At 34.8% G+C, this 22,752-nt stretch overlaps 1 protein-coding gene across 6 annotated transcripts in view; it reads right to left on the bottom strand.

Annotated features, from left to right (window-relative positions):
• The window catches only part of pcdh15b (protocadherin-related 15b), a 760,133-nt gene that overhangs the window by 429,682 nt on the left and 307,699 nt on the right, over positions 1-22,752 (bottom strand). For all 6 annotated transcript variants that reach the window (XM_039771647.1, XM_039771665.1, XM_039771655.1 and 3 more), the window contains one exon: positions 18,462-18,632. In XM_039771647.1, coding sequence (XP_039627581.1) covers positions 18,462-18,632 — 171 coding nt within the window. The remainder of the gene's footprint in view (positions 1-18,461; positions 18,633-22,752) is intronic.

The raw sequence follows: 22,752 nt of genomic DNA, 5'->3' as shown, positions 1-22,752 counted from the left end.
CAGATGGGACCTGTTCGCCGTGACGGGTTACATCTGAACCGGAGGGGCACCAATGTATTGGGGAGGCGTATGTGTAGGCTAGTCGAGGATTGTTTAAACTAGGGAATGGGGGGGCAGGGAGTTTAGGACAGGCCAGATTTAGATCTATACATGGAAGAACAAACAATGGTGTAGAAATAAAAATGCATAGTAATGTAAATTTTAAGCAAACACGTAAAGATAGAAGGATTAACACATTAAAAATAGCTTGCCTTAATGCTAGAAGTATCAAAAATAAGGTAAGTGAGTTGGAGTTGTATGTAGCAGAGCATAATTATGATATTATAGCAATAACGGAAACCTGGCTAAATAACAAAGATGGGGATGAGTGTAACATAGAGGGATACACATTTTTAGGAAGGATAGACAGAACAGAAAAGGAGGTGGGGTTGCTGTTTATGCCAAACAGGAATTAAATGTAAGTCATCTTCAGTTGGATGATGAGCCCCATCTTAGTGAGGACATGTGGCTTCGCCTGGAAAATATTAGGGAAAAAGGTCTCATTTTAGGAGTGTGTTATAGACCACCCAATTCAGACAGTAATTTCAACACACATCTTTTAGTAATATCAAAAGGCAAGTTTACAGGGGATATTATAGTCATGGGGACTTTAATTATCCAAATATTAACTGGGATAACCTTACAGATGGAGGAGCACAAGAGCAGGAGTTTTAGAAGTAATCAGTGACTGTTTTTAACACAGCATGTTAAAGCACCAACAAGGGGTGAAGCCTATCTGGATTTAGTATTCTGTAATAATCAGGATAGAATTGAGGGTGTAGAGGTGATTGAACCACTAGGGTCAAGTGACCATAATGTAATACAATTCTCAGTATTTTGTAAGAGTACAGATGCAAAGACTAAAATTGTTAAGTTGAACTTTAGTAGGGCTAATTTTGAGCAGATGCGACAAAGTCTAAGTAGGATAGACTGGGATAAGCTTTTAAATGTGGAGACAGTCGAGGAGCAGTGGAACAGGTTTAAAATGTTTTACATGTAATGCAGGACAGATACATACCTAAATTTGGAAGTAATAGGAAACTAAAAAACTCCACGATGGATTAATAAAGATTTAAAAAGAAGTTGCAAAGGAAAAACTGCTGTATAAGGCATATAAGACTAATGACTGCAAAGAGAACCGTAGCGTATGAGAAAATGAGGGCAACCATTAAGAAGGATATCAGAGAGGCTAAAAGACAGTTGGAGAGGAATATAGCAGATAAGGCGAAAGAAGACCCCAAGAGATTCTTTCAGTATTTTAGTAGTAAAAGAACAGTTAAGGAGGAGGTCAAGTTCATCAGGAATAGTAAAGGGGAATTAAAAGATACAGACAATGAAATAGCAGATGCCCTAAACTTACATTTTTCTGAGGTGTTTACAAGTGAGCAAGTGGATAACCTGCCAGAGGTAAACACAACTACTAAGGAGGTACTGAGGGATTTGGAAATTGTAGAGGGAGAAGTGCTGCTCAGATTAAATAAGATGAAATCAAACAAATCACCAGGCCCAGATAATATTTATCCTCGTGTTCTTAAGGAGGCTAGTGAGTACATATATAAACCCTTGACACATATTTTTAGGAAGTCACTGTGCACTGGAGAGATTCCAAAGGACTGGAAAATGGCAAATATCATCCCATTATATAAAAAGGGTGACAGGGCAGATCCAAGCAACTATAGGCCAGTAAGCTTAACAAGCATCACAGGAAAATTAATGGAAGGAATTATTAAGGATAAGATTGAGCAACACATGACAAGGACAGGAGTTATTCTGAACAGTCAGCATGGGTTCAGAAGAGGGAGGTCGTGTTTTACTAACATGTTGGAATTCTATGAGGAGGCAACAAAAGGATACGATCAAAGTGGAGCTTATGATATTATTTATCTGGACTTTCAGAAAGCATTTGATAAGGTGCCACATGAGAGGTTGGGCATCAAGTTAAAAGAAGTGGGAGTTCAGGGTGATGTTTTTAGATGGGTGCAGAATTGGCTCAGACACAGGAAGCAGAGGGTGATGGTGCGAGGAACCTCATCAGAACTGGCCGATGTTAAGAGTGGTGTTCCACAGGGGTCAGTGAGTGACAAGCTGGTTAAGTTTGCAGATGATACCAAGATAGGTGGATTAGCAGATAATTTGGAATCCGTTATATCATTACAGAAGGACTTGGATAGCATACAGGCTTGGGCAGATTTGTGGCAGATGAAATTTAATGTCAGTAAATGTAAAGTATTACACATAGGAAGTAAAAATATTAGGTTTGAATACACAATGGGCGGTCGGAAAATCGAGAGTACACCTTATGAGAAGGATTTAGGAGTCATAGTGGACTCCAAGCTATCAACTTCCAAACAGTGTTCAGAAGCCATTAAGAAGGCTAACAGAATGTTAGGTTATATAGCACGATCTGTGGAGTACAAGTCCAAGGAGGTCATGCTCAACCTTTATAATGCACTGGTGAGGCCTCATCTTGAGTACTGTGTGCAGTTTTGGTCTCCAGGCTACAAAAAGGACATAGCAGCACTAGAAAAGGTCCAGAGAAGAGCGACTAGGCTGATTCCAGGTCTACAGGGGTTGAATTATGAGGAAAGATTAAAAGAGCTGAGCCTTTACAGTTTAAGCAAAAGAAGATTAAGAGGTGACATGATTGAAGTGTTTAAAATTATGAAGGGAATTAGTACAGTGGATCGAGACTTGTATTTTAAAATGAGCTCATCAAGAACACGGGGACACAGTTGGAAACTTGTTAAGGGTAAATTTCGCACAAACATTAGGAAGTTTTTCTTTACACAAAGAACGATAGACACTTGGAATAAGCTACCAAGTAGTGTGGTTGACAGTAAGACATTAGGGACTTTCAAAACTCGACTTGATGTTTTCTTGGAGGAAACAAGTGGATAGGACTGGTGAGCTTTGTTGGGTTGAATGGCCTGTTCTCGTCTAGATTGTTCTAATTCTAACACTGCACCACAGTGCCGCCCCTCCGTTTGAACTATTGACCTGAAATTTGGTATACATACACTATGTGACATCTACTATCCGCTTATTTTACTGTAGAATCAACTCTCGGCAGCGGCCAACAGGGCGGTGCATGCGTACAGGCGCCGTTCTCGTCCCTACCACATTTACTGTCACTTCCCCAACCTCTTCATTTCTTAAATCATTCTTGAAGGCAGATTGAAGACTTAAGTGCCAGCTTAAGTGAAAGATTAAAGAAAACATACTAAGTAATGGCAACACAAACTCTGACTTAATCAATTTTAACATGAAAAGATGCCGACAAAGGAAGAGAAGAAGCTGTGGAGAAAAGAGCGTGGAGAAAAGTAGAGCTGCTCAGGAAGCAGCAAGCGCATTACCCTCTGAGCAAATGAATATTAAATGGACAGAAAAAGGGTATGAAAACTAGGAATGCTCAAGTCAAGGACATAAGTAAAAAACCATCAGAAAAACAAAGCAGAACAATGCCTTAAGAAGTAGTAGAATATTATAATCCACAGACAAACACAACATTCTGATAAAATGCCAAAAATTAGTAAAGGAAAAGCACTTCTTACTCAGCAGCTCTCACTACCATATATATTGCTTATGTGTTTAACACTTCAAAGAGATCAATGCTTCATATTTATCAAATAACTAAATTGACTGCAGCAATTTGTGGTACCCTTAGGCAAGACATATACATGGATCACACCTTTAAGGCACCGAAGCACATTAGTCATAACCTTTTAAACTGAAGCTGACTGTCAGAATTATTTTACAGTTTCGTCCATATACAGACACATATACAGAGTTGTACAAAAAAGTACCAAGATGAAATAAAAGCTGTGTTAAGGAAGAGGGTTTTGTGTTGTAAAAAATGCAACTTCATATGTATATATTTACTTCGGCAATGAATGGGGAAAAGCTGTATGTTCCAAAATTATGCAATAGCCCAGCAGTAACACCAGTAACTGCACATACAGTACCTGAGGATCATAGATGGGCCTAAACCCAGAAACTCTGCCATAACATAACACCACTTCATTATATTAACAAAATGAATTCTGTGATGCGAATGACATGTTCCACAAGGATTTTCCTTCTGAAACCGATGAAGCTTGTCAAATACAACCTGAATACATGAATGGTAGAAAAAGTTTATAAAAATCTGCCAGGTGACTTTTATGGCTTGATGATCAGGCCTAGAGTTTTAGGATTTTAGCTTTTTCAGAAATTAAACCGGTTTACTTTCCTTCCCTGGTGTTCTTCACTCTCTATACCATAATGTATTATTTATAGCTTTTTGTTATCCTAATTACTTTAGAAAATTGGACTAGTTTACATGTCCTTTGCCTGGTTACTTTTACATATTTTTCCTAAGAAGTATTTTTACTTTGTCCTTAGACAACTGACCAAGCCATACTTATGTATGCAGAATCTGAACCTTGTTAGCCTGCTTATTGTTTGCAGTTCCTGCACAATTCAGCCAAATAAACTGAATAAGAAACCTTCTTCTTGTGGATAAATGATATTGTAACTATTATAAAATTTCAGCTTTTCTGTAATTATTAAAGCCTTGATCAGAAAGGATTACAGTAGTTCTATAGCAGGAGATGGGGATAAAATGGTGACTGTAAATAGATCTTGCTTGAGTATGTTAGTAAGTGAGCCCCATATTGCTTAGTGTACAATCAAACATTGGTGCCAGTCAAGTCTGTAGCTATGGGGGAAAGCTTTGGCTGTCTGTGCACTGAACTAAATAAGCAGGTCTAAAAATGAATAACTGGATTAAAGTTTTTGTTTTCATTTCAAGGGGGCATACATTCAAGGAGATAGCGCTTCTGCCTCATGAGAAAAGCGCTATATAAATGTAATGAATTATTATTATTATTATTAGAGATCAAGGTATTAAGAGTCTAATTAATAGGCTGGTAACTATGTATGCAGAGTGTACATAATCTCTCTTTTCTCAAATGGATTGTTACGTGTGCATAAGTCTACTGGTAAATGTGCACCAGGTTTACAGCTTTAAACTGGCCTGACGCAAAGGACTGGCCATGGCAATAATTTGGAATTCTGTCCAGTGTTTTTTCATTCTTCGAAAATATGAATTAAAATGGATGAAGTTCTGTTTGATTTTATGCAGTGTTGTGTATTACTCAAAGAAGCTGGTTTACAGTCTACGGTACATTTAGAATTTGGAGAAGCACATTTCTTGTACTGCAATTTGAAGAATTCCTTTTTACAAAAGCATGGATTATGAAAATCACCCAGTTCATGCATTAATGCTAACATAATATAATCACATTTTAACAGCTTAAACATATTTTTCAATATGCTTTTGAATATGTTTTCTCGGCATTATGCATTTTTAAAACTCTTTTCCTATATTTGAAGTATAATATAAAAATAACCTACTGTGGTTGTCATGTCTGTCTCTTTGTCAGTTTGTCAACATGAAACAACTACTACCCCAGAGGACTGTTTTTTTAAATTTTGGCAAAGTTATCTGCCAAGTCATTTTGTTTGAAAAGTTCAGTTTTTGCTGAGGTATTTAGAAAAGGGCATGATTTAGAAAGTTTGTAAATTTGAAAATCTATTGAAAAGCATTTGCATATTTCAAAACATGTCTGTTTTAACAGATTGTGTTTGATTTCAATCAAAGATTACTTTACTGTTTCCAATTTGTCTTTTTCATTTCGTACTTGTATATTTTGTATATTTTCCCCTTTTACTGGTCCTTCACCTCTGGTCAGTGGCGTCAACTGGGGAAAGCGGTTGCACCGCGTAACACCATCAGAGGGGTGACACCCAAATAACTGTCTATGAAACTTCAGTGCAGTGCAGTCCAGTGCAGTATTTCAGGCTGAAACCACCTTCTGCTCAATTTCCAGGCACTATTAATAGTGACATTTATCATGCTGCCTTAAATGGCCAGGATTCCACATGCTTCATTGTTTAAAGTATGATTGACTATGTGTTAAAGAGCTCAGTTCATCAAGTCACCTAGGGGCTTGTGGGTGTCTTAGTTACAGCACTGTGTGACACCTACCCTAGTGACGCCATTTCCACTGGTACATCGGACCACTTCTCCTATTGTTTAAGGTAAGGTAACCATAAAAGTAAAAAAAAAAACAAAGAAAATAGACACTTATCTAGAAATGAATATAAGAGTAAAGGGATTAGTTTTGTGTCATTCTGTAACCACAGAGTGAACAAACACAATAAGACAACTTCACTGATGCCCAGTTTCCACATTGTAACAATAGGATATTAATCAATGCCATTCTTGTTTCACCTGAGTCAGAGTCAGCGGTCTATGAAAGCTTTTGAGCCTCAAGCCAATTTAGGATACATGTTAACTATATAAGATTGTAAAGTACCGATAGAAAACATGTATTTAATGTAGTCAATTAATGCATGAAATAGCATTCTGTTGTCAGTGCTATTTTTGAATATAACTCATCATTACAAAAATATATGTGATAATTGATACTCTGATGAACAAAAAATGTAAAATGCTACAACAAAGTTACTAAACACATCTGAGTATTAAACCATGTGTTCATTTTCTAACTTATTATTTCTGGGAATGTGCTAATATTTTTCAGTAATATTATTTCTAATCTGTAATCATGCTGATCATGATCTAAAATCATGTTGACCACATGCAGTGACAGACAAAAAAGGAAACATTAAGAAATGAACATCAGTCTGCAAGTGAACCTGGGCTCAAATGCTGTGGGGTACAATCCAATCAATACAATGTTAACAAATTTATAATGGCTGACTGGCAACTCTGTCCTGGTTAAGTGGGTTAAACAAATAGATGGATGATCTCATTGATGCTCTCAATCAATACATATTCTCCTATAGAAATATTTAATTTATTTGTCATTGTTAAAGTTAAAAGAAATATTATGTTTGCTGCTACAATATCAGTTTCAAACTACAGAGCATAAATCCACTCAGGTAACATTTAAAGAGCTAATTTAGTCGTCTTCTCACACACTGCAAATAGTGAATTTATGACTCTGCAAGGTGGACCTGTAAAAGTAGAAATGCCTATCAGAGAAGAGCACAATGCCAAAGATGATGAATGGAGAGGTGCTGAAACTTGGAGATAAGCAGTCATGGGTGAGATGCCTTGTTTATGCAGCATAATTTAAAGCACTAATAAAAGTCCATATGTGTAAATATGACATTTGAGAAAAATACAACAAAAGACAAAGAAAAATCTTAATCAAGCCCACGTTAACATTTGATGAAGAAATTGTGCAAGCAGAGAAGCCTGTAAAATTCACTTTTGTCTGAGTTTTTAATTTATGTGACTGTCCTCTGAATGTTCAAGGTTCTCTTGTCTGCAACGACACATTTCACATTTAAATCAGTAACAGTTTCTATTAATCAGTGTCACCACTTCAAGTACTGAAGCTGAATATGTAAAACTAATTACCTGTGAATTCACATTCATGTAATTTTTGCCTTTTCATGCATCACTTGTTTATGCTGGCATTTATTTTTTTAATCTTATCAGAAGATTGCACATTGAAGGGAAGAAGTTTATAAAAAAATGAATATCAATGGAAACACAGAATAATTGACTCTGGTGCAGCTTGCACTACTAGTAGCAACTGAACAAATATATTGTTCGTTAAAAAAGAAAAAACCTATATGACTTATAATCTCAAACAAATGAAAATAGAGATTATTGGTTGAAATCATTCTTGATCTCATCAAAATGTTATATTCCTTTACAGCTTCAAGGAATTATCTTCTCAAATTGCAGGAGAACCTACAAATTGTAGAAATCTAGTAATAATACACTATCAAATAAAACATTTTTGTGTGCTAATAAGTCATTGTGAGACCTACTGAAATATGGCGTGAATATCAATAGCTATACTGTATACACACAGTAATAAACAGATTTGGTTTTCAAATGAAAGACAATCTGTTTATTGGCTGCCTGAGTTAAGTAAAAACTAACCATGAACTTGTTAAAAGGTTTAAAATTATTAGAAAATTAAGAGAAACAAGAGAAGGAAATGAGAACATCATCATGTGTATCAGCATTTACAAAATGTGCTCTCAGACAAACAATATGCATATGAAGCAGGCAATTAGCAAGAGGCTCATCAGTGTGCATCTGCAAAAGGCAACAAAGGTTACTTCCACACTGCAAAAACAAAAAAAATAAAAACACAAATATTTGTTTTTTCAGTCTTTGTCATATGCCTAATATGTTGCATTCCATTATTTTCTTTTGCTTTGTTGTCCATTTGTGTTTCTTTAATTATTTTTTAAAGGATCAGACACCCATTATGATTTTCTTGCAACAAACAGAATTATTTTAATCTCAAACTATCTGTGTTCTAAGTTGAATTTATAGTTTATAATAAGCTTTTGTAATATTGTGTTAAATTACTAGTATTAATGTTGCTGGAATAATGGTGTGAATTTTGTGTTTGACACTATTGTGCCTTTTTGTCCTGATGAGGTAGACTCTGGTCCTCACTGTCCTAAACTTGACTAAGCTGGTTCAGCTTCACCAGAGGACCAGGTATCATCAACTGTAAAAGTGTATGTCAGCAATATATATTGCAAAGAAACAATATCATTTATATTTGAGAATTTTTTATTTCCCAGTTTCAGTTTTTCGGTGCATTTTTCCCTTTTAAAGTTTTGTGGTAGCATAAAATAAAACACTGCTTATTATCAAATAAAAATTACAGTAAAGCACATATTAGAACTTTTCTGTACTTGCCATTATGATTAAAGACACAAGCTATTTCAAAATAGTCATTATTTGAATCTGTTGTTTTTCAGTGTGTTTTTTATCCCCTTATTGGTAATGTTACCGGCTGTCTTCACATTATTTCCTGGCTAGACATTTTCTAAGGAGACGTATGGAAAATGCTTTGAATACAGGCTTTAAAAATATAAATGGAATTACAATGAAAGACAGTTAAGCATAAATACAATAGCTGAAAAATATCAGATACCATTAAGGGCAATAATTGAAGGAAAACGCAAGATTACTTTGCCAAACACGTTACGATATCTACTGTGAGAAGCCAAGCAAAATGACACCTTTTATTGGCTAACTAAAAAGATTACAATATGCAAACTTTCAAGGCAGCTCAGGCCCTTTCTTGAGGCAAGGGAAATTACTATGTCCCAGCATTAAGAACATTTCTGTAGGCTTCAGGGATTCTAGTGTTAAAATGAATCATTGAATATAGAAACAAACCTCATATTTGAGGGTGCTAATTACAATTCTAAGTCTAAATAAGACATTAATCAATACCCATTGTAGAATTTTAAGAGTTTTGAATTTTAGCCACAAACAAAGTTTAAAGGGAGATTAACTTGATGTGTCTTTCTCAAGTTTAATTTTCTGTAGAAATTTCAAATCTCATCTCATCTTTTCAATTGAACCTGCTTCTCCTGGTGAGAGTTGCGGTGGCGGCAACAGGCAAAGCTGATTAGCCTATGCTTCCCTTTCCCCAGCGTCAAATTTTAGTTCTCCCTGGGGAAATCCCAGATGTTCCCAAGCCAGTTTAGAGATATAATTCCTTTCGCGGGTACTGACTTCTGCCACAAGGTAATAACTGTTAATTTTGATTCATCACATGACAAGTAAATTGGAGAAGTAGTAGCGTAAGAAACTAACATTCTAAGTATATGGGCAGATGCTAATTTCAGCTGAACTTATAATAAGAGCCCTTGGCAATGAGTGGCAAAACATGGCATAAATTATATATTTTTGTATGTGATATATACAGTAGATTTACATTTTCATACTATTGGATTATGAACAAGCTTATATTTTGGGTTGACATATGTACAGTATTGGTTTCATACATATTAACTGTGATGGTTGAGGGGCCTGTATTCGTTACTGATTTCCGTGTGAATTATATTGATTTACATATGTGTACTACTGCTTTGTGTAAGAACTATAGTGCTTTGAATGTGTATGTTAGTTGTTTGCGGCCATTTATTATTCAGTGAACTGCACTGGATTTCACTCACATGCTAAAGGTTTGCCATTCTAGATAATGTGAACAACTGACATAGTTTGCATGTAAAACCAATATACTACACACATAGAGTTGTGACAGGAGTTGTACTGTACATAAAACCAGCCTATTTTTCACAAAAAACTGATATAATGTAAAATTAGTATGGCACATAAAACCAGTATAGAATACATTCAAAAGAGGTTCATGACTCACATACAATCGAATTAGTGTATGTATAAAACCAACAGAATTCATATTCAAAACTGGTACATTTTCCAAATGAAACCAGTACAAGACATTCATAAAACTAAAATAAAAAAAATTCTATATGTAAGCAGACCAATCATATATGAACACAAGCCAACACTGTTTAGCATAAGAGTACAAACCAGCGCAGTTTACTCACAAGCCAATAATAAAAATACATAAACCAGTGACATACACATACAAATCAATACATAAACCCATAACACATACACCTTCCAATATATATATTTCATATGAATTAAACCAGTATTATACATAAGCAAACTTTAGTAAACACTCACAAACCAAAAGTGTGAACATATAAACCAATGTATCATATACAGAAAAGTATTTATTGGCCTGTTTAGCCCTTCATACTCATATGAAACTGAAGACTACACTGATAAGAAAAGAAATCCTCTAACAGGCAGCATTAGCATGTGAAAACTAGTAAGAATTGCCAGTGTTATTATAAGTAATTTAGAGCTACTAAATATAATAACCCTGTAACTTCAAAAAGTACTAGTTTATGGTCAAGCACAGTATGTGTTCTGACTTACTTAAATGCTACTGAAAAGTGAGAATACTCAAATCATGTAACTGAGAAAAATATATGAATATGAATGCACTGCCCAGGGGGGCATATTTTTTTCTAGAGTTAATCAATCTGTCCTAAGGTAAAATTCCCTTCTTCTACCTTATTACGTTTATTTGAAGTAACTAAATGAAAGCTGAGATTCAGGGGTGAGAATAAGTGAACTGAAAGCATCCACAAATATATTTACTTCAAAAATCTAAATACATTTTTTTTACTATGAGAATTAAGACCTGAGATAAACAAATCATAATCAAGCTAAAAGTCTGCTAAACAAATCTTCTGGAAAGTCAGAGGAAATTTTAAAAATCTATAAACAGAATCTGAAAGACATAAACGGCAAAGGCCTCTAAACTTACAATAAGAGTGCTCATGGGAGTAGAACAACACAGTTTAGAGAAATAATGGACACATTTAGAACAAGAAAGTTACAATTTAGGAAAAAGGTAACAAAATAAAAGAAAAAATGCAAAATTAAAACTAGAGATGAAACACTTTTATAGTACTGACACTCATCAATCTTTATCTTCATTGTAACTTTTGCATATTTACAGTAAAATAATCATATAGTGTTTAGTTATAACTGTCTAGCAATACATAAAAACAAAACTGAAAATACTTTGTAAATCTTTTGTAATCTGTACCATTAATCAAGGAAAAGATATTTCTTGATCAATCAATTTAATTTTAAAATGGATTTAGATTAAATGTATGATCATCAATATAAATATATATACTTATCACACATCCCTCAGCCAATATCTACAGTGACACTCACTTGAGAACCACAGTCAGCTCAACCAGTAATGCTAGAGCTCATCTTAAACAAAATAAAAAGTTTAATAAAAGATGACATTAGCACAAAGGGTGAAAATTCAGTGTTATAATGCCATCATATTTTTACATTTTTGATGGAAACTAAAGTTATGAAGTAGCTTTAAAGTATAATAAATTATTAATGATAAGTCATTTTAATAAATGCACTATTATTAAACTGGACAACCTCAACAAAAGTTTACAATTCCAGATTAACAGTTATATGTTTCATTACTTGTAGTATTGAAAACTGAATCGGCTATTGTTTAAATGGAACTATTGCAGACCACTAGTTAATTATATTTAAATTTGCCAATAAGTGCACTGGATAAAACCAGAACAACAATATATTTATATTTCAACCATTGTATATGTCAGCATTAGCTTATTAAATTTAAGGAATTCAAACCTAGTCTTTGAAATCAATATACAAAACAGCTCTAATTCAAACAAAAATAGAAAAGGTCTTCACTTAATATTAAGAACAGTGGTTAGTTTAATCATTAAGAATTCTGAACTTGAAAAAATCCCTTCCCACATTAGTAGCAAAATTCTAATTACATTTGTAAACTCTTGAACAAGAAAACATAAAATTACAGATTAAAAAAAACAATCATTAGTACAGTACTAGTAATCTAGGTCATTCCTTGCATTCAATGTTTTGGTTAGTTTACCTTAACATAAAAAGCAAGAAATTATACCAGATATTAAAACTGACAGCCCCTAAGACCCATTTCCATCCAAGTCACACTTTCAGTAACCTTACTTAACAAAATTAATAAATTATTACATGACAGGGGCTTCTCCTGATTCTGTAAGAGAAGCTAATGCCAGTCTTTTCTGGACAAATCTAATTTAGACCCAAAATAATACTAAAAATGTCCTTGAATAAATAATTGGCTCACACTTTCAATCTCACCTTTAGCAGCACAAGATATTTAAAAAGTTCCAATTGACTTGGTCATTGCACAAAATTAAACTTGAGTTTTAATGATTTTAAAAAATATTTTGATACAAGAAATAACTACAGTCCTTATGTTTTTAAATTTAAGGGAAATGTTTCACACTATTGCATAAGGCACTTTAAAACAGGAGTCGCCAACTCCTGTCCTGGACGACTACTGTGGCTGCAGGTTTTCCTTCTAACCCTTTTTTTAATGAGTGCCCAGTTTGCGCTGCTAATTAATTTCTTGTGAATCACTTAAATTGAATTGCTTTTTTAAGATTTCTTCAATGTTCCTCTGAATTGTTTCATTTCTTTCCTTAAATGGCACCCAAACAGAAATGAAATGTGAAGTGAGGGAGCCAACAGAAGACCAACTAAGTCGGGGCCTCAAACTCCAGCCAATTTCACTTTAACCAGCTGCTTAATGAGGTGCCGATTCTTGTTGTTAATTAAACTCGTTCTTTAATTAATTAATTAATTAATTAATTAATTAATTAATTTCTGAAATTGTTGATTTTATCTTTCTAAGAGCACTATTAAAATGTTTTGGGGACCTGAGAACAGCAACATTCCTGAGACCTTCATCGTTCTTTATTTTCAGATATTCTATGATGGACACTAGTTGTTTTGGTTCATTTTGTATTTCATTATTGTTTGGCTGCTATTTAAGGAAAAAGAAACAATTAAGGGGTCTGAGTCTTCTGGAGTAAGTTAATTAAACTTAGTTCAAAAGAAGTTAATTAGCAGCAAAAACAGGATACTCATTAAGAAAAGGGTTAGAATGAAAACCTGCAGCCATGGTGGTCCTCCAGGACAGGAGTTGGTGAACCCTACTTTAAAATATTGAAAGATCAACATAAAACGATGTACCACTCTAAAAAGACTAAAGACTACCTCAATGAATGTCAACAACTGCTCTAAATCTTCATTTCAAGTTAACTGTTTCTCTCTGTTGGGACTTTTTCTTTTTAAATTGTTTGTTTGGTTTAAGGAAATCATTCCAGAGTTCCTTTCAGTGGTTCTTTGTGAAGCTGCCCTCCATGTCATCACTATCCTTGAAAGGGCTGATTATTTTAGACAGCTCAAAGCAACTTACAAACACAGTAGGGCAACAGGTGAGACCATGTGCAATTGGAAACCATATACTGCCCATTTTCACTGATGTCCTGCCTGCTCGATTGGCTTTAAATTTCACATGCACCGTTAGCAAGCCTTTAGCTGCATACAAGTGTGTTCACCTGTAGGAAGTTACCTGTTTCTAGTTGGGCTATCCTGCTTTCCTCTATTGTACCAGAAAGATCTATTCTGGGTCTGCTGTTATTTTCAATCTATAGTACAGGCTCCCTTTAAATCATATTATTTGTCTATATAATGTGACAACCCTGAGGCTCTGTGCCCTCTGATCCAATATCTTACTTGCATTTCAAAATGGATGAGAATTAATTTCCTCAAGCTAAACAAGGAAAAAAAAACATAAATCTAAGTTGTTAGAACAAGCATGGGTCTTAAAAATAAATTTTCACTTCATGTTGAAAGTCAAAGCAGAAGTAAAGAATTTAGGCATTATTATGGACTGTGATGGATGGCCCACATATGCAGGTATTCCAGCCAGAATGAGGTAAGGAACAATACATTGAGGGCAGTATGATGTAAGAACAGGGGAAGACAACCTATCTGGAATACATGCTTCCCCATTATGCTAAATAGCAGCATCCCTGGGCTAGGATTCCCACACAGACACCTGCAGAGTATACTGGGACGTATAGTCCCTTGGAGGCAGCTCTGCCGGGTTCCTTGGGGCCGCCAATAAGGAGCTGCTGGGATTGGTAAACCCCACTTTGAGGGACTTCTGTTTAACACAGAAATGCTTTCAAAGGGCTATGCCCTAGCACATGAAGTAATCCTGATTCCAGGATAAAAGAAGCTGGTCAAAATCATCCAGGCAAGCTGGAGCCAGGTGTGGAGGATGGACAAAACTTACCTGGGAGGTGTGGAGGAGAAGAGTGAGAGAGAAGAAGAAATGTGTTGTGTTTTGATGACAAAGAAACCATTTGTAAAGTATTTTGTACAATAAAACCTTTATTTGTACTTAGAACATGTGCCTGTGAGGTTGTGTCTGGGGTTTGGGGTGCTGCAACACCTCCTACTGGTCATAAGACTCTGACCTGAACTTTAAATCACTCATTAATCTTATTAATATAACTACATTTTTTCATTTAAGATGCAAGATGCTGAGAAATTAACTCCTGCTTTTGTTTCTATCAGACTAGTTTACCGAAATGCACTCTTAACTGGACTATCTTAGGAAGACATCAATTAGTTGCAGTTACTTCAGAATGCAGTAGCATGAATTTTAATCAAAAAAAAGAAAAATTGAGCATATCTCATCAGCTTTAGTGTTGTTACACTGGTTACTAGTGTCCTTTAGAACTGATTTTAAAATACTATTAATGATATGTAAGGCGCTGAATAATCTTGCTCCCTCCTATATTTTGGAATGAATGTGCCCTTATATTTCCAGTCGTAATGTTAGATCCTCAAACACCAGATTATTATTATAAGAACTAAGCATTAAAGTCTTTTTCTCTGACTTTGGAATATACTGTATGATGACAGAGTTTAATTTGTTTGTGCATTTATTTTCTTTGGTAGAGCTAACTGACCATTAAGAACATTCCTGGTCCGCAGATTGATTGGTAAATATCTGGTGAGGTGGGAGGAAACCCTATGTTCACTCAGGGAGAACATTGAAAACTCCACATGCACAATAAACATGTATGTGGTTCAATCTACTTAATAGCTCAAGAGATCACTAAGAGCTAACCATTCATGTAGTATTCAGCTTGCTAGTACCTGATATTTCTACAGCGCATACTATACAGCTCTATTTTTCATCATGCTAAAAAACTTTAGATGTTCCTGCATGCATCTCCTCTGTCACCAACTCTGCCTTAATAGCTCAAATCACTTTCAGCAGAAATCGCAATTGCTCATTGAATTATCAATAACATACAGGGAACCATGGTCCAGTGAGTGAACGGATGTTGCAAAGTGAAACAAGCAATGAGGTGAAGAACACAGCAGTCATCACATTTTTTAAATGTACAGTATACAAAATACTTCACTTAAGAACACAGTTTACTGTGGCAAATTAATATACTGTACAGCACAAGATTGTTAAAAAAAACTTCAACTTCAAAAATACTACACTTATCCTTTAAAATAACTTTTTAATCATTCTCTATTCAACAAAACTTTAGGGGGGTCTTCCAGTATTCTGATTGAAATAACAGGATCCTGGCCTCCTTTGTAAAGTTTACACATTCTTAGTGTGTACATGATTTTTGTTTGATTAACTGATAAAAATATGCCCAGAGTGTGTGTGTGTTTAGACATGGAAATGGACTGTCACCACTCCACCCTAGTCACTCCACATGACCCACAGGGTAAAATGGATGGATTGCTGTATATTTCCAAAAATGGTTTACAGAAAGATAACATCAAGTTGTACTACATAACAATTTTAAAGAAAACTGGTTTTAAGAAACAATTACTTTTAGATTATTATAAAAATGCCAGCTTATACTCAGTAATATATTACGCCCTTTTCAAATGTCCAAGTATTCAAAAGACTTAGCACTTCTGATTAAAAAAAGAATAAAAATTATATGCAATTAAGATACAATAATTGTTTACAGGCCGTGCCCTGTGTACCATTTAATTTAGTCAGCCTGATTTTTGATTGTCTTAAGCATCCCTTAGTTCTCAGTAAGTATCCTGTGATTACATTAATTTGGTATATATGCAAATATTTTAATGATGGATAATTAAATGTAGAAAGATGACTATTCAAATTAAGATTTTTTTAACATTTTCAAATAATTTTCACAGTTGAGAATTAAGCATTTATTATTAATAAGAATTTTATTATTATTTAAATAATAAAATGATTATACAATTTTCTCTTATAAAACACAGAATTTTAAATGAAAATGAAATAGAAGCTTTGCAAGCTTCAGTAATCTTTCTCTAGTTTAACCATAATTTGTTAACATAATACCATATATAATAAATATATATAACAAAATTCTACTAATAACCTACAAAGCTTGAAATGGCCTTGCACCATACTACATCAGTGACCTTCTAAATCACTATGCTCCTGTTCGCCTACTAAGGTCCTCTGATTCTGGTAATCTTGTTGTGCCCCACACTAACCTGCACTCTTTGGGTGACAGGGCCTTCAGCTCCATAGCACCCAGACTTTGAAATGACATCCCGAAATGAATTAGATCAGCTGACTCCATTCATTCTTTTAAAAAACAAATTAAAACTTAACTATTTAGGAAGGCTTTTAACTTAACTTAACATTCTGCCCTTTCTTTCAATTTACCTCTCTGTCCAGGTCTTCAGGATAATTTGTGTATCTGTTATATCACAAATTAGGTTATTTGTTAGGTTTTACTTTTAGTATTGAATTTAGTATTTTACTCTGGTTTATTGCCCTTTATTCTATTTAATGCTTTGTTATTTGTTTCATTGTTCTATTCAGGAAAACATTTGCATCCAATGTTACAAATACCCTGCTGTTTTTTTTTCTAAGACTCTGTGAAGCGCCTTGAGCATGGGAAAGGCGCTATATAAATATAATGTATTATTATAACCATAACACATACCCCTTGTCTTTATGCTTATTCACTGTTTTGCTTTACTATTGCTAAAAACAAGGTTATTTTAATAGAAAGCAGGAATCATAACTTATTTTAACAGTTTATCACTGTAAATTAAATGATGGGAGGTTAATTGTATTAAATAAAAAACAACCTAATGTACACATATACAAAATACTACCATAGCCAGAACACCAAAATGAGAGTCAGAACCTTTCTTTCTTTGGTAATTTAAATATATTGTATGTATAATCCTAAAAAATATTTCAAACAGTTTGCAACATAATAATTTTTTATCTAAACTGTAACTCATAATAAATACAGTGTAACTATGCTATAAATATCCATCCATTATCCTGTCTCTAGCCTGCTTTTTTAATTCAGGGTTACAAGGCATCTGAGCCTATCCTAGTAGAATAAACAGATTTTTATTATTACTTAAACACTGCATGTACAAATTTAGAAAAACAATATTGTTTTGGTACTTCTGATTTCATATGTTTGCTGACCTGTCTGGCAGCAGAAGTGTATTACTCCTACTCAGCCGAGAATTTAGAGAGATTGCTGGTCTTAATTTCTGCAGGAATGCTTGTCTTCTCAAGGGTCATAGTTTCTAGGAGGTCTGCCTGTCAATTCATGATTGACTCTATTTGACAGGACGGTCAATATTTACAGAAATGCAATATAAATTTTCAAGAGAAATCAAGTTTTAGTCGAGATGTTAGCAAGTCAAGTCAGTCTACTTTTTTAATCATCTTGGACATCTCTCAGTTCTCCATGAGCATTCAATCATTAAATTCATTTTTAATTCTTGATTTCATTCTTTCCTGGTTTGATAAAACAGATTGCATGCAATTCCAGCACTGTACAGTATTTTTTTTTTGATAGACAAATTATCTTACAGAGTGGAACAGTTCAGAATATGTTACCCAATATAATCACTATAATAAAAAAACATTACAGACACACCCAAACTGAACATATACAGTACATATACTGCACATACAGTATATAGCTAGAGCATGAAAATATCTACATCTCACCACTACATTTTACTGAAATACCATTCCACGTTATGACACAAATGTGATATGATAGGAAAGATACTGAATATAGGAATAGAAAGACACAAAAAATAGTTTTACCGGGTCAGTGAGTTCTGGAATGCTGGCTTTATATTCCAGAGGACGGCAATCTCTTGTGTTATTCACCAGCCTGCATGGTAGGAACATGGGCCCCAAATCATCTCCATCTAACACATCAACTGTCAGTGTAGTAGTGCTTGATGTTTTGTTCCTTGCGTTTGGAGGACGGTCCTGTTTTTTTATTTTAATAAAAAAGTGCAGGACATACAAAATTAATAAGACAATTCTTGACACAGTGTTATAATACAGTACAATTAAAATATTTTCAAGATATATGTTATAACAGCATAAAACAAATATTTAGCTTTATGTGTCTACTCATTTTAATAATAATAATAATAATTCTTTACATTTATAGACCGCCTTTCATTATTCAAACACTCAAAAAAAATGTTATGCAAGGTAGTCAGTGAGGATGGGAAGAATTGGGATCAGTTACCTTTTGATGCAAACCCAGTGCTGTAAGTGGATGGAGAAAAGCTCACTACCTGACTACACTTGACATGATGAAAAGGTACGGGCAGACTCCTTTAACAGAGTCTGCCAAGGAAAAAAATGCATTCAGTACTGCAAGTGGACACTGGCAATATTGTGACTCTCTGTATTAATCCAAAAAAATATTATTTTGAGTCAGTGAAGGCTAATTATTTGGGCTACATGTGGGTGAAGACCATTCAACAACAGTGTTCCAAAGTTTCTGCTTTTTTATATTGGCCTCAACCAATAACCAAGTGACAGGTACAGGCTTTCTTAGGCTTAGAAAGGTACTACCCCCAGTTTGTACCCAGCTTCTCTGAAAGAGCCTCGCCCTTGATAAATGAACACCTAATAAAGGGCTCACTGACAAAAGCGAGATAGACATATGCGCCCTGACAAAACCGCGATGGACAAATGAGCGCCGACAAACCTGCTGACTGGTTTTCGACAAATGCGAGCTGACAAAATCGCGACGACAAAATCGCGAGAGAGGCCAAGAGAGTAGGATGCCCTTGCTGCAATTCTTCCTACTACATATGCAGGGTGTGATCTTAAGGACTATCTGCGTGCCATGCTGATGGCATGCCACGTCTCATAATATTGACTTCTAAAATAAACATTATTATATATGCTTTAAACTAGTAATTCATATTTAATGAAACTTTCGTGATTTTGTCGGGGCGATATTGTCGGCGCATTTTAATCGACGCTATTTTGTCGGTGCGCATATGTCTATCGCGCAAATGTCGGGTCACATAATAAAGTGGTATAGGATGAAAAAGTAAAGAACTGCATTTTGTGACCTTAAGCAGGTTCTCACTTTGGCCCCCATACTGATGACTCCTGACTTTTCCTTCCCTTTCATCCTCCAGACCGACTCCTTCAGGCACAAGTCTAGGTGACGTGCTGAGTCAAAGTGTTGATGGGGTCACACACTCCATAATATACCTGAGCCAGAAACTGTTGAACTGAGAGACCAGGTAAACTGGAACAGGAAGCTATGGTGATCAAAGGGGCCATCCAGGAGCTGAGTTACTACTTTCTTGGCCATGAGTTCACTCTACAGGGGATGGCCCTACAAAAGGAACCAAACCCACATGTCGCTAGATGGTTTTTGGACCTTCAGCCGTACAAATTTCGAGTTCAACATCACTTGGGCTCTCACCAAGTCAATGCCAATGCACTCTCCCAGTTATATGACCTCTTGAGTCTGGGTTTGGCATGAGTCTGAGCTAAGGGGGAGGGGGAGACAACATCAGGGCTACTTTTTCCACTCTTGCTTCCTCTTAAGGGGCAACACTGCCATCTTTGCATTAGTCAACATTCTGACGACTTTACTTACTTTTGGCCAACAAATAAACAGAGTTTGTCTTCAAGGTGCCTTAACACTTTCTAACTGTCCTTTATTTTATTACACACGAAATACCTTTCTCTTAATGTATATATGTATCACCTGCTAATTCTTTTAAAAAAGTACATAAGAAAGAAGGTTGTAAGTGTAAACAGACATAATGTGAATCATCTAATTACCATTAATTAGATACATTCTATCCGTTTCCAATCAAACTTTCCAGAGTAAATAGAAGTTACATTTAACTTTATCATTGTGTGAAATAAACCTCCCACAAAAAGTTTACAATATAAGTTTCCTACAAATATGCACTTCATTGTTTTTAATTTGTTTTGCAGAGAATGTCCACAGCACCTTGAAAAACACCTGTATCATTCATAAACTTTATACAAGTTAACATTTTGTCAAACTCAAATTCCTACAGCGGATTTTTTTTTAACCTGGGAGAAGATGTATTTGAAGAGGGAGGTGATTTTCTATGTATCCATTTTCTACATCACTATTTCTATTAGGAATAGTAAGTTTAGCTTTGCTAACTTATATGCCATGTCCCTCTCTTTGTAAAATCATCATCTTCACTAAATGTCAATGTGGATTTTTTGCAGTTTCCTCCTACAAACCTAAAAATGTGAATGTTAGCCGATAGCTGAATTCATCTCTGTAAATATTGATGTGTGCTTCAGTTTGCCATGATGGACTGTTGAACCACAGGTTCTTTCTCACAGAGACCATAGATTGGATTAAGCAAGCCAAAGACAATGGATTTTACCAACTTATTTACAGTTTAGATTTTCACTTTGGAATAAAACTAATTAATGGTCAATATAATAATCTTTACTGCAAGGAGGCCTTAAAGTTCATAATAAAATTTTTTATTTATATCTACATGCATCTAATATTAAACATAGCAATGTACATTTATATGTTTTCAATTTGAACCAAAAATGAATATAGAGATGGAGCTCAAATATTTGATAGACAGTGCACACTAAAGTCCCAGTATCTTTCAAGTAATGGTTCCGCAACAGAAATAACAATGACATAAAATAATAAACCTTAACACAAAATTATACTTTTCAAAGTTACTGTATGACAAGATGACATATGTTACAATCTTTTTCTTGTGTGAAAAGGAAGCATCTGTGAGCTATGATGTAGTGTCAGTTAGCTTTCAATGTCAAGTTCCATCATGCAGGTGTCAAAAACAATTCAACCTGGGAAAAGAAAACAATTATTTATATTTGTTTACTGTCGCTAAAATACCAGTTCCTATCTAACTTAAGAGGTCTGATCATTTCTTACTTACAAATACCCCACCAGTGTGATATCAAGCACCTACTAGTGTTCATAGCTGCCAAAAATACTAAGAAATAACCAGCAAAAATCCAAAAATGTATAACTGAAGAGACAAAAAAAAAGAATAAACAGAAAGGATCATTGTAAAAGCCAAAGATGAAACAATGTTCTACTGGACCTTTATTTGAACTTCCCTCTGGTTATCACCTTCAGTGGCTCGCCTATTTTTCTACCCTCAAATACCATACAGACCACCATTTCCCATTTTTTCTGTATCACTACTACATTTCTTCATTTCAACAGCCTTACAGGCATCAAGTGGGATTTTAAGCTTCTTAATTTTGGTTAAGCATGATAAACAAGTTTACTTTTAAAAGAAAACTGATCACAAGAATAAGTAAAGGTAAAGTAATAGTTCTTAGCATATTCCTAATTCGCTCACTCAGTTTAGCATGCAACCTGGAATTATGAGACTGGTAAGATATCTGGCAGCTCTCTTTTGAATTTTGTTTCTTGTGGCTATTCATTGACCAAAACCCTAATGAGAAACAGAGACGGTAAAGACAGATGTAAAATGAAACAAAATAAAAAAGATACAGATAGAGAAATTATAACAGCCTAAACCCTACAGCAACAAAAATTACAATTGTTGTTTCAGCACAGGAACCATCATAATATTCTCAGAATGTCACTCTTTTCTTGGATCGATCTTAACTATTGCCTATGACTACTTCCCTCTGGACTCTGTATTTATTCTTTTATTCAAAATAAAATTTAAAAACCTTTCTCCAAGGATTAATTTTTGACTCAAATTCAAAAATAACTTCAAGGATTTGAGACAGGTCTGAAAGATTTTCAGACCACCAGCTCACCCTTTGGACCCAGCTTGGTCTATTCCACTCATTATAGACTGTATGTTCTTTTTTTCACTAATGGACAGCTATCACTTGCCAGTTTTCAATAGTCTCTGCCTTACCCTGATGCACACTTAGTAGGTCTTCCAAGACTTCTGCTTTACTGAGATTTTGTCACATGGTAGCCATCGCTGTCAGGTGGGCACAGTCAAACACCAGTATATAGCTTCTCTCAACCCTTTGCTCAACCACCCAGATGCTGCCTTTACCCTTGACAATATTTTGCTAGCCAAGTAGTCCCTTATACAATTTA

The sequence above is a fragment of the Polypterus senegalus genome, chromosome 1 (genome assembly GCF_016835505.1).
Source record: "Polypterus senegalus isolate Bchr_013 chromosome 1, ASM1683550v1, whole genome shotgun sequence".
Lineage (NCBI taxonomy): Eukaryota > Metazoa > Chordata > Cladistia > Polypteriformes > Polypteridae > Polypterus > Polypterus senegalus.
This window is presented reverse-complemented; position numbering and strand designations above follow the sequence as displayed.